Consider the following 17,073-nt stretch of genomic DNA (forward strand, 5'->3'; position numbering starts at 1 on the left):
TGAGTAGATCCTAATTGGGATTCTAACTCTACTTTTGTTGAAATTCTGGTGTGGAGCAAATGATGTGCCTCAGAGTGAGGAATAAAGTCGAACTCATAGAAGCAGAAAGTAAAATGGTGGTTAGTAAGACCCGGGGGTGGCATGGGGAGATGTTCGTCAAATGGTACAAGGATTCAGTTAGGAGGAGTAAGTTCTGGAGATCTTTGCACAGCATGGTGACTATAGTTAATATATTGTGTACTAGGCCGGGTGCGGTGGCTCACACCTGTAATCCTGGCACTATGGGAGGCCAAGCCAGGCGGATCATTTGAGCTCAGGAGTTTGAGACCAGCCTGAGCAAGAGCGAGACCCCGTCTGTACTAAAAATAGAAAGAAATTATATGGACAGCTAAAAATATATATGGAAAAAAACTAGCCGGGCATGGTGGTGCATGCCTGTGGTCCCAGCTACTCGGGAGGTTGAGGCAGGAGGATTGCTTGAGCCCAGGAGTTTGAGGTTGCTGTGAGCTAGGCTGATGCCAGGGCACTCTAGCCCGGGCAACAGAGTAAGACTCTATCTCAAAAAAAATAAAAATAAATAAAACAATAAATATATTGTGTACTTGAAAATTGCTAAAAGAGCAGATTTTAAACATTCTCACCATAAGAAAATAAGTATGTGACGTGATGAATAGGTATATTAATTAGTTTAATTTAATCATTTCACAATGAATACATATAACAAAACAGCACATTCTGTACCATAAATATAAATATGCAATTTTTATTTGTCAACTGAAATAAATAAATGAAACAACCACAACAAAGAAAACCAGACCTGCAGTCCATCCATCTCAAGTGACTGAGCTATGTGTTTTTTTTTTTTTTTTCGTGGTTCTCAGATTCCTGGGACCTGGCTTTGTCAGTCTGTATACCTTTAGACATTGTCACTGTTTCACTGTGGGCCAATTCAGCCCTGGGCAGTGGTCTGCTAAAGTGACAATAGACCTAAATGCCAGGGAAAGGGAGGGGTGGGGGTGTCCTTTGAATGTTGTTTTATTTCAGAGTTTTTCCAGGACTATTTTGCCTTTTCAAAGAGCCCTAGAATTGACATGATCTCTTCCTCTGAGAGGCCACAGATGGTATCTCCAGTGAGTAAGGATGCCAAGGAAGACCTGCAGAAAGCAGCTGGTGCCTTGGAGGCTCAGGCGTTAGTGGAACAGGATTTGCTGTCTACAGACCAGGCCCAGGTCCTCAACGAGGTAGGGAGCATATTCTGGCCATCTTATAAAAGGAGTTTGTGGCACCAGAATGTGCCACGTAATAGACAGGTTGGAATTAGAAACCACTGTGAGGGTGGCTCCCAGAATTCTCTCTTTGCTCCCTATAGGGCATCTCCTTTTTAATTATTTGGGGAATGATTATTTGTATCTCTCACAGGGCCCAGCATTTTACTAGTACCCAGTACTAGGCACCTATTCAAAAAATGAAGTGTTAGAATAAATGTTCATGTGTTCCCTAAAATCCTTCTGATGTGAGGAGCCTGAAGTCATTGGACTGTGTTTTAGTCTTAATTTTCTTATGGTAGATCTACTCAGTATTAATGGTAAAGATTTTGTAGAAGTGGTATTAACAGTAGTGGTCCCGCTGCCATGGAGGTATGGGAGGTAGGGGTTGTTTGTATGATTATTAGCGTATGTATTATAATAACAGTTGGTGTTAGTGACAATTAATAATTAGTGACAAGGCAACACCAAACATTATAATTACATTTGTATAATGCTTTATAGTTACAAGCATTTTTATCCACCACACTTTATTTACTCTTAAAAACAACCTTGTGAGATAGGTACCATTGTGTCCCCATTTAACAAATGAGGAAACTGAGACCAAGCTATTAGTGACTTTACTGAGGCTATGCAGCTAATAAGTTGCAAACTAAATTCTTTGTTTAGCATTTTGGAAAAGAAAGGATTCATTTAAGCACACACACTAGCCAAAGTCTGATTCACTTCATTTAGTGCTAGAGATGAGAAGAACTAGAAGGCTTGTTCTTCAAAAACAGATATTATGAGAATACAGCCTGGATGGATTACAAACTTAATTTAGTTATTTCTAAAAAATACAATTCCGACTTCTTAATTGGATTGCTGACTCACTGATGTGCTCTCCCCAGTGGGCAGTTGGTATAGATTTCTTGTTGGTTGCCTGCCGACTGTTTGGAGAAGGGATAGGAAATAAAGGCATAATAACATGAAACCAGGAACACTAATCTGAGTGATTTGAAGGGACACCCACCAGGGAGAGATAGCAGGCTCCTGCATGGGTTAGCAGGGGCTTTGAGTATCAAATGTCATTTGTATTCTTCCATGCAGGTCTGACATGGAAGTACATCTGACAGCAAATGGACTATTTAAATGCAAGTCCTGGGGATAGTCTAAGGCGAAATTGTGATTATTTATTGAACATTGTTAGTGACATAGAGGCTGAGACAACCTGTAGCTTGAGGTGGGCCATGGATGAGAGAGGCAGAGGGAGAGAGAGAGAGAGAGACACTATAAACCAGATTCTCTCTCTGCAGTGCCTTGGAGAATTGATTGACAGTGATGTAGAAGTAACCCTTGAGTGGGAATTGCAGCAGGAGGATGTGTGGCAGAGTGGGAGTTGAACTAAACCACAGGTGCAAGAGCTGTCATGAGAGGAACCACGGGGAGGTACTGTGCAGGTGAGGCGAGACCAAGGCAAGGCCCAGAAACACCACTGATACAAAAGGGAGTAGCAAGCTGGGAGTATTTTTGTGGGCCAGATTTTATAAAGGGTCTGTAGTGGGAAAGGTGCTAAAGGTAGGAAAGAACAAGAAAGAATCTTTAAACTAGAAAACATTTTGGCAGCATTAAAAAAATTAGTAGAATTTATTAGCAACTTGTACTTGGAAGAAAGAGAAGGAACGTTGACTAACATGTGAAGCTTTGAGTTGGGCTAGTAGAGGTGATAGAACCGGGAGCGGGGAGGCAGTCTTCATTTGGAAAAGGGCTGATTGGAATCTGCCACCTAATATGTCCTTTAACCAGAATTCTGTTGCGCAGATGGCCAAGTATCAAGTTCCACAACGGTCTGGGGACATTGTGATGATCCAGTCTGAGCATACAGGAGCTATAGATGTTCTTTCAGCTGATATGGAATCTGCAGATCTTCTCGGGGACCACAGGAAAGGTGAGTCCTTTGGGAGTACAGAACATGGAATTTTTGTTTCCAATAAATATGTTAAGAAAGACAGGCAGCAGAAGGAACATAAGAAAATGACTTGTGAAAGGAAGTCAGAGAAGCCAGTAGAAAGAATATCTTTGTGTCAGCCTCCCCAGCAAAATGGCAGATGTGTCAGCACTTCCTTGTGGTTTCTCAGTAGTAAGCTGCCTATCTTTTCAGTCTCACCACCTCTGATGGCTCCTCCATGCATCTGGACATTTTCCAAGGTGAAGGAATTCAAAAGCAAGCTGGGCAAAGAAAAGAACAGCCGTCTCGTGGTGAAGCGGGGTGAGGTGGTGACCATCCGGGTACCTACCCACCCAGAAGGGAAGCGTGTCTGCTGGGAGTTTGCAACTGACGACTATGACATTGGCTTTGGAGTTTATTTTGATTGGACCCCTGTAACCAGCACTGACATAACTGTGCAGGTCAGTGATTCCAGTGAGGATGAGGATGAAGAAGAGGAAGAGGAAGAGGAGATTGAAGGTAAATTTAAGTTAAACATAACTTATAATTTCCTTTTTTGGCTCAACCTAATTTCTGGTGACCACTTCCTGGGTTGTGCTAGTCATCCTCTTCCTTGGAATGCAGATAAGGAATCCAGCAGCATTGTGGGTGAGGAATTCAGCATCATAAGCTCAGTTGAGTGGTGCAGGCCAAAGTCAGACCCTCAGAGAACATTCTGGTAGGGTTGGTATTGATGCCTTATTTCAAAGCTTCTTTTCCTTTAATCAGTATGTCATTGTTTTCCCAACATCCTGGGGACAGAGATAGGGTGGGGGCAGGGAGGGGGTGAGTCAGCCCTGCTGGATAGAGAGGCAGGGTTTTTCAGATTGCATACGAACCCAAGATTATATTTCTCTCTTACTTTTGGGATATTTATTGCTGGCCTGGAACCAAATCGAGTGATTATAATTTGCTAAAGGTCTCCATTCCCTCCCTACTCCAAACTGTCTTAGCTGGCTGACTACTGGTCACTTCTTTACTTCATGCCCAGAGCAGTTTTAAAAGTGTTTTCTGTGCTTCACTCCAGTTGTTACACTCAGGATGTCTACTCAGGGATGACCCAGAGGCATTTTGGGGGGTACTGTAAGAACAGGTTCTAAGCATTGGTCTTATTCCTTGATTTTTTAAATATAATCTTAAGATCAATCCTTTATCATTTGAGCCCAGGAGTTTGAGGTTACAGTGAGCTATGATTGTGCCACTGCACTCCAGCCTGGGTTACAGAGCAAGACCCCGTCTCTAAATATAAAATAAAATAAAAATCAATCCCTTAATTTGCTTTTTCATAGAAAAGCAAGTCTGGACCAGGTGAGGTGGCTCACACCTGTAATCCTAGCACTCTGGGAGGCCAAGGCAGGAGGATTGCTTGAGGCTAGGAATTCAAGACCAGGCTGAGCGAGAGCAGGACCCCATGTCTACAAAAAAATAGAAAAATTAGCTGGGAGTAGTGGCATATGCCTATAGTCTCAGCTACTTGGGAGGCTGAAGCAGGAGAGTTGCTTGAGCCTGGAAGTAAGAGGCTGCAGAGGGCTATGATGATGCCAGTGCACTCTAGTCCAGGCAACAGAGCAAACTCTGTCTCAAAAAAAAAAAGGAAAGAAAAATTAGCTGGGCATAGTGGTGCATGCCTATAGTTCCAGCTACTTGGGAGGCTGAGGCAGGAGGGTCGTTTGAGTCCAGAAGTTTGAGGTTGCAGTGAACTATGATGATGCCATTGCACTGTAGCCTGGGTGACAGTGAAACTCTGTCTCAAAAAAGAAAAAAGAAGGAAAAAAAAAAAAGAAAGAAAAGCAAGTCTTCAGGGAAATCTACAGGTGTTTAGAAAAGAGGAGAACCTCATATCTTATTTGCTACTTTTTAGGAAGCCTAGTAGAAGTGTTAGGGTCACTCTATACAGCATGTTTATCTGCATTTCCTACTTCTGTTAGCTAGTCCTTTTACCTGTTGAATGAAAGGATGTCAAGGTCTTTCCTTCTAAATGTCTCTTTCTCCCCTCAGAAATGTCCAGATGCTTCTGGAACTAGGAAGGCTCCTATCAGGCTAAATCATTGTTTCTCAATGGAGACATTATTGGCATTTCTTTGTTGTGTAGATATTATCCTGATTTTAGCACTCTTGGACCCTTGGGTACTAAATGCCAATATCCTCTAGCAGCCAGTGTGATGACCAAAAGATCACCAGACATTTCCAGATGCCTTTAGGAGAGCAGTAGCTTCTCCCTGTCGTGAAAGCCACTGGGTTACCTGGTCCTTCTTCTCACCTTCAGGTAGGACTTATTCAGTCTCTGAACTCATATCCAAACACTCTGCCATTTTGCTCATGCAGAACCTGTTCCAGTTGGAGACGTGGAGAGAGGCTCCAGGAGCTCCCTGCGGGGTCGCTATGGGGAGGTCATGCCTGTGTACCGGCGGGACAGCCACCGAGATGTGCAGGCTGGCAGCCATGACTACCCTGGTGAGGGCATCTACCTGCTCAAGTTCGACAACTCCTACTCCCTGCTGCGTAACAAGACTCTCTACTTCCACATCTACTACACTAGCTGAAGGACTGCTGGGACAGGGGGCAGGCTGTATTTGCTGGCTGAAGCAGGCTGCCAGCTGGTGCCTCTTATTCGGGATAGGCAAGAGCTAAAAGTTCAGCGTGAGGCTCCTGAGCCTCCTGGCCTGTCTGGCATGCCTGACTGTCGACCCTACGTTGTAGCTTTTTCCCCTTCTTGGCTTCTGCAGATGGTGGTGTAGTACCCCTGTTCTGTGGTCCCTGACTCACGCTCTTCTTGCTTCAGACTCCAGCAAAATCCCTCTGCGAAGGCACCTATCAGCCACGAGCCTCAAAGGAAGTAGAATGTTGTCTTTTAAAAATAGATTTGTTTTGGTACAAGATTTATCATTCAGATTGCTGCTGTCTCCTCCCCCAGAGCTCTTACTGCTGATGCATTTAATAGTATCCACTCTATTTAGTTTTTGAGGTGCCAGAAGAGGGAAAAGCACATTGTTCATGAAGGAGCCCAGTTTTTTGGATGGAGAAAGCTCTGTCCAGTCTCTTACCACTGCCATATTCCTGCCTGCTGGTTATTCTTGGTCTCTGCATAGGCTGAGAGACCTCACTGCCTTTGGAGGGATATTATTATTCCTGGTGGTTAGACTTCTCCTCTTTTCTCTTTCCTAAGTCTTTGTTTTTGCCATTACAGCAAGAACTTTCATGCAATCTAAAGTGGTGATCAATGTAACCTAAGATCTTCTGGGAAGAAAAACTGCCTCTATTACTTTCTGTTCCAAGAACTAGTTTCCCTTCCCATGGGGACTGGTGGTCAAAGTGGATAGGGTAGAAATTAGGTACTGAGTTGATCTCAGAACCTACATCTGTGAAAATCATGTTATTAATTAAATATTTTTTTGTATAATCAAAGAGGGAAGGGTATCATTAGTGAGAGAAGACTTAAAAAAACACTCCAGATTCCTCACCACTTTTTTCTGTCTTTAGAGTAGGAGTGTCATTTAGAAATTTTGCTTTGGAACCAAATGCAGTGAAATCCAATCAGGTTTCCAGAGTTTCTGGATTTAGGTTTCTTGCATTGAGGGCTTAAAGCTTTTGGTGTTCAAAGTCCCTTAGGAAAGATAATGAAGCTTCACTGTTGCTGCTGATTGTATTTGTTCTTTACTGACCAAAGCTTGCATTTCCCTGGTGACAGCCTTTCCCATTCTACTAACCCTGAGGCCCAGGAGGGCCACATAGTGCAGGTGGTGCTGCAGCCAGTGGTCACCAGAGCACCCGGTGCAGGCCTCAGGTGGAAAGGAGAATGAAATGAGATGGGACCTCAGTGGTCGTCTGTCCCCTCTTGTTTCTTAGTCCTTAGTCTGTTGCTGCCTTCGGATTTTGAGGAATAATTAGATTTATTTATTACTTTATTTATTTATTTTTTTAAGCACATTTCATTTTGCCTTTGAAACAGTTTCCATCTGTTTCTCAGAAGGCTTCCCATCTGTTCTGAGCCACTGAGGGCACCTCTTTCTTCTATGGAGTTAAAGATGATACTTTGCAGAGAATTTGGGAAGTGATAATGTTCCATTCCTGCAGGTCAGTCCTGTGATGCCTGGGGAGGAATCTGTGCCTTCGGAGACGGGGGATGCCAATCTCCTCTGTGTTTAGGATGCAGCCCAACATTCCCTGGGAGGAATTCTAAATTGTGAGGGATCTGCCCATTCACTGGGGATTGAGAGCAGAGGAATTGCCTGGCCAATCAGAGATAGCCTGTGATTCCAGGATTTCAAAGTCCTTTATCTCGTCTGAGGAGTCACCTTCTGCATGATGCGTCCTTTGGCTCACTTCTTCATTGTGCGGATGCCTCACGCCATGCCTCTCCTCCCCACAGCATCAGTAACTCGACGAACAGGACTCCTCCAGCAGGTCTGCAGTAGCATCTGCATCACGAACGATGAAGGGCAATAGATTCTGCCCCTTCCCCTGGGAGCAAAACCCTAAGTAGGAGAGGATGCTGTGGATTGCTATAGCATTCCCATTCTCTGAGCAGCATCATACCTCCATTATTTTATATTTGCAAATGCTTTTTGTAGAGGATTATACTGGCCAAAATTTCTATACCTTGTAAGAAGTTATTTTAGTGACCGTCTGTTCAGGCAGTGAAAAGCAAACTTGCCATGCATCATCCCATCAGATGGCTGAGCTTTCATCACTGAAGTTGATCATGCCTTAGCTAATTGAATATAATCTTTGTAAAATAATTTTCTACTGAGCTGTTTTCTAGTCAGCTAAAGGCTTGTTTATTTTTCCTGTTTATTATTAACTTCTGACTTTCTCTCAAAATGGAGCTGTCAGGCCATACATAGCAAATTCCCAAGGATAACACTTACTCATTATTTATCATTTAATTTGCCATGAAATTTTCTTTGCCTATTTTCCTTGTAATCCTACTTCTGTTGCATCAGGGAAGCCTGAGGGACTTGTTGCCCTTGCCTCTGTGTGCCTGTTGTTGTCTGGTCACTTTTCTAGTCCATACTGGTTTCTTTGTTCTATTATCACAAAATAACTAAATGAAGATATTTTCACTAATTCATTCATTATTCTCATATTAAACTTCTGAAATAACTGAACTTTAGGGACAAAATCTTATACTGAAGCACTGGTAATTACTGAGAACTCATAGCCCAGCAAATTCTAAGAGGTGGTCATTTCCTTAGTCCCTCCCTGTGCAAGTTTATGGAACCAAACAATGAAATGAAAAGCATTTGCTTTCACCTTCACCCTGTTCTCTAGAGCACAAAAAATATTAACAAACAATTGAAAGAAAGTGCTACATAGTAGGGGAGAGATTGGAATTCTCTATACAGAATGGCCAAGTTCGTCAATTTCTTCAGTTTGTTTAGTTTTACGATTCTGTTGAGAGATAGGGCTTTTAGAAAGGAAGTGTTTTTTTCCCAGTGTTTTATTGTGAAAAATCTTCAGCAAACAGAAAACTTAAAAAGAAATATAAACACACACCCACCTCACATGGATTTTAAAATTATAAACTGCCAATGTTTAAACAAAGATGATGCTAACATTCTGTTCCTTTTGACAAGTGTCTAATTAGAGAATGTTCCCTACACAGACAATATCAGTACTGGTATGTCAGAGAGCCCCTGATTTTCAGCAGACCTGTTTCATTCACCATGGCTTACCTAGGAGGAGGTCTTCATGAAAATGTTTTTTGGTCTCCATCTTTCAGAACTCCTGCTGTATTTCCCTCTTCCCTCAGGCCGTGATTTCTGCTACTTTCCTCTCTAACTGGTAGGTCAACATGAGGGTAATTGTGAAGCTCTGGAAGGACTCTATTCTATTCTCTTGCTTTTTGACTCATCCTCAGGACTATGAAATTAAAACTCAATCCTCAGAAAACATGTAGCTTTATAATAGAAGTAGGTAACAACTTGAAATTAGACCATTCATAGTTATTTTTTTCTTAATGAATTAATTCATGCACTTTAAAAAATATTTTTGTCTGTTATTTAGGAAAGAAAAACTCAGACTTTTAAGAAAGTATATATTGTCCCATGATAATATGTGTATGAAAGAGTTAAATCTGAAATCTGTCTTATATTAATCAGTGGGATTAGATATTATCATAAAATTTATAACCTATAGAAAATATCTAAGTTTTTGAAGAGCCCTGCCCAGTCCTTCTTGGAGAGAATTAGGCGAAAGCTAAACCCTAAAGTCTGTTTTTATATTTATTTTTTAAGACCATTCTCTGCAAAAGGTTGCCTTTTAACCCCAGAGTCTGTGGTTCTAAGGTGTAGAATTGAGTGACTCTAATATTTACATAAAAGACTACTGCTTTAGGGGAGGGGAAGGGGGGATGAGTTAAACAGTTCTGTGCTACTTGAGAACTGCCTGTTTAAATTGATGGTAAGGAGTGAAAACAGAATAAAATTAGGGGATGGAGGTGGGGGTATGGGGGAGAGGAGAGCAAAGCTGGAATTTTGCTCAGAAATCACTGCTCCCTATGTAGTGTTGCATTATCCTTGTTTGAACCAGGAAAGCCTCACGAAGTCCCTCCTGTTTGAATTCCTTGTCTCTAAGCTAAGAAAACACAATTTATTGCCTAAAGCCTGTGGATAGTGGGGCTCATTTACAAATAGTCATTCTTCACAATTTAAGTCCAAAGGCAAGACACTGGCTTGGACATTATTTGTAGTCCTGGTCACAATTGATCTGATTTCCATTGTATATACCTTGATTTCTTTTAGGCCCCAAACACGTGGACCAGAATTAATGTCATGGCTTTTCTTCATTCTAAGACCTGATGAAAAGGTGCCCTAGAAATATAGAGATACATGCTTCTCTATTAAATTCCATAGTTTTCTATTATTTTAAGCAGGTATATTTGGCTTGTCTGGGAGTAAAATAACATATATGAAATGACTTCCAGAGGACAAAGTGTATTTTCTAAAATTCTGATAAATGGTCATGAACCATTGTAAAGTTTTAGTCTGAAATATTACAGCATATAATATTCCTGAAGAGCCCTTAATTTGCAGTTTAAGGGGCTCTCTTCCTGAACTGTCTTCATCATTCAGGGCTGAAAAGCCTAGTCTGTAAAATTCTGTGCTATTGATTGTTATTGTTGCTTCTTAGTTTCAGGCCAAGAATAATCTGGAAAACAGTATCTTAATTCCTTCTGTCATGTCCTAAACAGTATATTTTACTAAGATATTCCATGTTAAAAACTCTATTCATATCTAATTCTGAGATTATTATCCCATAAGTGAATTAGCTTTCATTTAATCAAGCTCAATTATTTCCATTTAGCCATGTTAAAGAGCAAGTAAAGTCTGGAGAAAGCAATCCTGTAACCCATGAGTCTGGTGTACCCATTTTCCCTTAATAATAATGGGAAGTGAGCCAGGGGCCTATGGTCCCAGCTACTTGGGAGGCTGAGGTGGAAGGATCGCTTGAGCCCAGGATTTCTAGGCCAGCCTATGCAACGTAGTGAGACGCTGTCTCTAAAAATAAATAACTGATTAAATGAATAAATAAATAATGGGATGTGTTTTGAAATTCCCAGAAGAAAGCTGCTTGGTAATCCAAGTGATGGGCTATAAGAAAGCCAGACTTTGGGTAAGGATAAATGGAATACAGGGAGGTGCCTGAAGATTTCTTAAACTATTTTATGACAGTTAGCTTATATTTCTGAAGGGCCTTCTTTGGTGCCATGCATTCAGATGAATCAGTTGACTGAAAGATGATCATGTTTTCTTGGTAAATATTTAAGCAATTGGCAACCATGAAGACATTCTTTCCTTACTGTTCTATATCATGCACTGATGCTGACATTACAAAAAGAGGTCTAGAAGGGAAACCGTGTCACTCTTTTGTCTTTGTCTTTAAAATACAAACAGCTAATCATTTATTATAGTCAACTTGTTTTATGTGTTTCCCTATCATGAGAAATGCTGTCAATGTCTCATCTCCTATGATTTCTAAGTTAAAGAGCTCTGTACCAAATTGTTACTTAATTCTATGTCCTGCTGAGTGGTTTTCTTTTAAAATACCATATTTTATCACCTTATGGCACTGAACGTGTTGCTGTGGTACACCAATGATCCTGAGCTATGGTTCTTTAAATAGCTGGGTTCTTGTGTTTTTATATTATGTAACAGTTTTGTGATGCTTTTGTGCATTCTTTGTCTTCTCTTCCAAGTTTTGAAATCTGTCATAAATAAACTTTTTCACTATGCACCTGGAACAACTGAGTTATATCTTAATGAACCTGATTTACATTTTAAATTCTTTGTCTTTTATCTCTCCTCTTCCTCTTAAAAAGTATTCAATAAATCCATATGTTACTTATAATTGATTAGAATCATAAAATTAAGATAAATTACAAATTAAGAAAAAGTTAAGCATAAGATTAATAATCTTTCATCTGCATTTAAATTCATGTAGAATATTATGAATGGGGAGCTGGGTTTGGAAAAATTGGGTTTCTAGTGATGATTAATAAATTGAACATTGAGTTTTATGTCAGTATTTGGTCCCCAGGAATGCTCTTTTTCCCATGAACATACTCTGTTCCAATTTGGAACAAGTACTTTGGATATCAGACTAGTCATTAACATAATCTGAGTGATATTAATTGAGCTTATTTTCATTTACGAAAATGACACTATAACCTATCTTTGACATCTTTTAAAACACTGCCTCTCCACATGCCTGGTGTCTGCTATAGAATGAGAAGGACTTACATCTGAGCAGGGAGGGGTGCCATTTAAATATTTTCTTCAGTGATATCTGTGATTCTAAGATAAACCTGTTAGATCATTCTCTGCTTTCCTTTGTAACATATTTTAGAGCCTGAAGTATAAAGGAGGAAGGAATCTGAAATAATTGTGAGTTAAATTAATGTAATCTGCCCGCTAAACTACACCACAGCTAACAATAAAAAGCCCAGGCAGATTACATGTAGCCAGGGATCATTAATGATTCATGTTTGGTTATGCTGAACATAGTATGTCACTGCTAATACATAGTATATTTAAGATTATTTTTTGACTTCAAAAAGCACTCCTATCTGTCATATCATTGACCTTGACATAGCTCAGGATTATATAAGACAGCTCCCAAATTGCAGCTCTTGACATTCAGCTTTGATGTTCTTTAACACGTGTAGTCCTGGCTTAAACTCAGCAGTTTAGTTCTAAGTATAATACGTAGTTCTAAGTATGCTCCCAAAGTAGAATGATGCTTGCTGTGACCTTGGAATCAAAAGCTAAATAAGTTATGTTTAAAAGTTAGAGCTGGATGTGGTGGCATATGCCTGTAGTCCCAGCTACTCAGGAGACTGAGGCAGGAGGTTCCCTTGAGCCCAGGAGTTCAAGATCAGCCAGGGCAACATAGCAAGATCCTGTCTCTTAAAAAAAAAAGGAGGAGCCAATGAGTGTTTATCCAGATTTCTTTGAAACAAAATCCTGTATTTTTTGCTTTGTTGTTAAAGTATTTCCTTGCAGCAGCTCCCTCCTGCTTTCCTCCTCTGAAGTATAGAGTTGGAAGACCTTTCGAATCTAATTACCAGTGTCCAGCCACTCCCACGCTAGGCAGACAGCATATCAGGATCAGGTGTCTGCTGCTTGTCTTTCACAGATCTGACAACTGATGCAGAAACATGGACTTGACTTTTTGAGAGAAGCCCCTACTGGAAAATGTCCCCCCAGAAGGTAATGGTCTTTCTTATGGTTTGAATGTTTATGTCTCCTCCAAAATTCATGTTGAAACTTAATCCTCAATGCAACAGTATTAAGGTGTGGGGCCTTCAGGAGGTGATTAGACCATGAACGCTCTGCCCTTGTGAACAGATGAGTAAGGACTAGCCCTTTTGCCCTCCCGTCCCTTTTGCCACATGTGGACCCAGCGCTCAAGGCACCATCTTGGAAACAGAGACTAGGCTCTCACCAGACACTGAACCAGCTGCTGCCTTGGTCTTGGACTTCCCAGCCTTCAGAACAGTGAGAAAATAAATATTTGTTCTTTATAAACTACCCAGTCTCAGGCATTTTGTTATAGCAGCACAAGACTTTCTTGGATTGGGAGGTACATCTGACCCCTGAAGATAAGAATTTATTTGCAGACTTGAGGAAGTTCCAGAGAAGGTAGTTTTCAAAACCCTTTATGGAAGCTTAATTATCACTAAGCCCTGGAGCCATTTTGTCTGACCTCTAAAGAAAAGTCTACGCACCTAGGGAAGTATTTGCTCCTTCATGATCTTCTAGGGCCCCCAAAAGAGAGAGGAGTTACGGGAGGATAGGAGACAGACATTCAGGGAGGGGTGGGAGAGGGTAGCCAGCCACAGTTGGACAAGGACATCTTTCAATTTAACACGTGTTTATGGAGCAAGGCTGGTCAGATTGCATGGTATTGGGATAATGGAGGTAGATCAGGAGCCCAGCCCTAGAGGAGCTTGAGGGAATTCTCTCATGCTGGGAAGATGGTTTAGAAGTGCATTCTTTTACTCCCTGGCCCACAGCTCAGTTCCTCTGAGAATAGAGAAGGGGGTTATCCTCTCTCCCATGTAGCTAACCCCAGGTCCCTGGAGGAGGGTTCCCTGTGTGGTGGAGCTGAAACTGGGAAAATCTCAGGTCTCCACATTCCTGAACAGCCGGAGGGCAGCTGACCATGTTGATGACCTGGACTCCATGGAGGCCCAGGGCTGGCAACACAGGACAGCCTCACTGTGACTCAAAACTGCAGGCCTAGGGACCAGAGAGACTGTTCCTCCTGTCTCGTGAGCTGTGGCCACCCAGGGAGGCCAGGACCTCTCTCACCCCTGTCTACCCTAAGCTTACTTTTTTTCCATCCCTCATTTGATCCTGAGTGGTGGCTTCTTGGGACCTGCCTTTTCTGCAGCCCTCCCAATCCCATCTCCCCAGCTTCCCTGCCTCCCTCACAGCCCCAGTCTCCAAATCCCAGAGGAGACACCAGAAAAGCTGTTGTAGGCCCTAGAGAGCTAAGGCTGTCTCCTTGGTTCTGGGTGAAGAGGGAGGCAAGAATGGTTCCCAGCCCTGGACTCGAGACCAGTTTGTATTGCTACAGACCATGTGGAAAGCTCCCATGTCATGGGTTCTAGCTTTAAAATACAAAAATCTCTTTTGCAAAGGCATCATGAGATAAGGAGATGGACTACTGTCCTCCTAAAGCCAATGTAGCTGAGAACCAGATGTCCTCTGGGTGGTGCACAAATGGATGGATCCCCACAAGAGTCCAGCACTTTCCAGGTGAGTCACCTCAAAGGAGTCGAGTGAATTTCTTTAGCTTGGACACATTTCTGTTTTTGTGGGGAAGCACAGGTGTGTCTGGGTTTGGGGGGAAACAAGATGAGGGAGGAGGGTGTGATGGTTAATTTCATGTGTCAACCTGACTAGGCCATGGGGTACCCAGATTCGACATTATTCTGGGTGAGTCTGTGAAGCTGTTTCTGATGAGATCAGCATTTCAATCAATGGTCTTGATAAACTGACTACCCTCCCCAACGTGGGTGGGCACGATCCAATCCATTGAGGGCCTGGATATAGAACAAAAGGTGGAGGAAGGAAGAATCTGCCCCTTGTTTTCCTGCCTCACTGCTTGGGCGGGGCCATTTCATCTTCTCTGGACCTTGGATCAGAATTTCTACCATGGGCTTCCCTGGTTTTCAGGCCTTTGGACTTGACTGAATTACACCACCAGCTGTTCTGGGTCTTCAGTTTTCAGATGGCAGATTGTGGGACTTCTTAGCCTCTGTAATCATGTGAGCCAATTCCATCCACTCTGGCCTCTGGGTGCACTGTTGTCCTGGCTCTTTGGCTCCTTGCTTGGAAAATTCACAAGCAGGGCCAGTGTGACAAGAGTGACCACAGACTGGAAGCAATTCCACACAAATAGCTTTTTTTTTTTTTTTTTTTTTGGAGACAGAGTCTCACTCTGTTGCCTGGGCTAGAGTGCCATGGTGTCAGCCTAGCCCACAGCAACCTCAAACTCCTGGGCTTAAGCAATCCTCCTGCCTCAGCCTCCTGAGTAGCTGGGACTACAGGCACGCACCACCATGCCCGGCTAATTTATATATATATATATATATATACATATATATATATATTTAGTTGTCTAGCTGATTTCTTTCTATTTTTAGTAGAGACGGGGTCTCGCTCTTGTTCATGCTGGTCTCGAACTCCTGACCTTGAGCGATCCTCCCACCTCGGCCTCCCAGAGTGCTAGGATTACAGGTGTGAGCCACCTCGCCCGGCCACACAAAAATAGCTTTCATTGTAGAAAAGAAGGGAGCTATACAAAGCAAGAGTGTGTTCCAAAGAGGAACAGGTCAGTCTCCATGAGTGGAGAAAGACGTTGAGGATTCCCAGGTGGTTTCCTTTTATTGGCCTGGTCTGGGGGGGTGCTTACAGGAGGTGTGGGATGCTACTAGATGATTGATACACAGGACTGACAAAGTTGCAGCTCCACAAATTTGTGCCTCAAAACCTCAAGTTCCTGCTCTTTGCAGGTGTTAGCTGCATTTTCCTGCAGTCTCTTTTTCCGCCCCTAGGAACCACTCTCCTGGCCTGTATCTGCCACCTGCAGATTTGGTCCCTGCCTCGCAATTCCATATAATAACTCAATCTCTCCCACCCCCAGTATATATCCTACTAGTTGTGTTTCTCTGGAGAGCTCTAATACAGAGGGCCCTCACAGAAATATCACAGACTCCGAGATCTCTGGAGCTTCCACGCTGAGCACAGAGCAAGAGTCACAGCAGCTGTTCCCTCCCCTCTCCACCCAGCCAGGACTCGTTTTCACATTATGTTTAACACATATCAGAAAACTCCTATTGAACTATAGGACCATAACTATGGGAAAATATGTGAATGAGTTTTGTGCATTAGATAAGGGACGGTTTTTTATGTTTGATAATAGAGGCTATATCACCTCTTTTTTTGCCATCAGTTTTAGGATGGCTTATAGAGCCCCAGTTAAACAGAATATTTTGATACTGTCTACTCTAGGAGGAGATGTCACCAAGTTGAATTATGTCAACTCCTAGAAGTCATCTTGGAACAGACAAGCAGAAAGGCAACAGATACACAAGGTTGAGTGGCAGAGTTAGAGCTGGTCACTTACATTTTCAGGAGTAAATGTAGGGACATAAACTCAGGGAGAGCAGGGGACATGTCAGTCACATTCCCAGTCACACCTCCTTGGCAGTCACCTGGGAAGGCTCACTGCGCACTGGTAGATTGAATGGAGGAAGTGTAAGTCCATTACTAGCTGGAATAGGAGAGCCACCCAGGGGTGGGGAACCTGCGGCCTTGGGGCCACATGTGGCCCTCTGGATCCTTGAGTGTGGCCTTTTGACTGAATCCAAATTTTACAGAACAAATCCTTTTAATAAAAGAACTCCAGGCTGGGCGCGGTGGCTCAAGCCTGTAATCCTAACACTCTGGGAGGCTGAGGCAGGAGGATCACTCAAGGTCAGGAGTTCGAGACCACCCTGAGCAAGAGCGAGACCCCGTCTCTACTAAAAATAAAGAAATTAGCTGGACAACAAAAATATATAGCAAAAATTAGCCAGGCATGGTGGCGCATGCCTGTAGTCCCAGCTACTTGGGAGGCTGAGGCAGTAGGATGGCTTGTGCCCAGGAGTTTGAGGTTGCTGTGAGCTGGGCTGACGCCACAGCACTCTAGCCTGGGCAACAGAGTGAGATTCTGTCTCAAAAAAAAAAAAAAAAAAAAAGAATTTCAGTGCTGGAGTGGAACACTTTACAGTGGTCCTGCTCCTAGTCCTGGGAGCTCAGCTGGCTACTGGATGTTTCCTTTCCTGCTTCC

At 42.6% G+C, this 17,073-nt stretch overlaps 2 protein-coding genes across 9 annotated transcripts in view; both read left to right on the forward strand.

Moving 5' to 3' along the window:
* The window catches only part of TMED8 (transmembrane p24 trafficking protein family member 8), a 37,780-nt gene extending 24,567 nt beyond the window's left edge, over positions 1-13,213 (forward strand). For 2 of the 5 annotated variants that reach the window (XM_045562848.1, XM_045562873.1), the window contains exons 3-6: positions 1,112-1,241; positions 3,066-3,192; positions 3,406-3,711; positions 5,557-11,471. In XM_045562848.1, coding sequence (XP_045418804.1) covers positions 1,112-1,241; positions 3,066-3,192; positions 3,406-3,711; positions 5,557-5,774 — 781 coding nt within the window. In that variant the 3' untranslated portion in view covers positions 5,775-11,471. Of the gene's footprint in view, positions 1-1,109; positions 1,242-3,065; positions 3,193-3,405; positions 3,712-5,556; positions 11,472-12,867 lie in introns of those variants that run through there. The other 3 variants (XM_045562866.1, XM_045562857.1, XM_045562882.1) reach the window with 3 other exon arrangements.
* Positions 13,214-14,415: 1,202 nt separating this feature from the next.
* Positions 14,416-17,073, forward strand: part of POMT2 (protein O-mannosyltransferase 2) — a 53,712-nt gene continuing 51,054 nt past the window's right edge. For all 4 annotated transcript variants that reach the window (XM_045562776.1, XM_045562782.1, XM_045562786.1 and 1 more), the window contains exon 1: positions 14,416-14,495. The gene's annotated coding sequence lies outside the window, so the exon portion shown is untranslated. The remainder of the gene's footprint in view (positions 14,496-17,073) is intronic.

Source organism: Lemur catta, chromosome 1, assembly GCF_020740605.2.
Source record: "Lemur catta isolate mLemCat1 chromosome 1, mLemCat1.pri, whole genome shotgun sequence".
Classification (NCBI taxonomy): Eukaryota; Metazoa; Chordata; class Mammalia; order Primates; family Lemuridae; genus Lemur; species Lemur catta.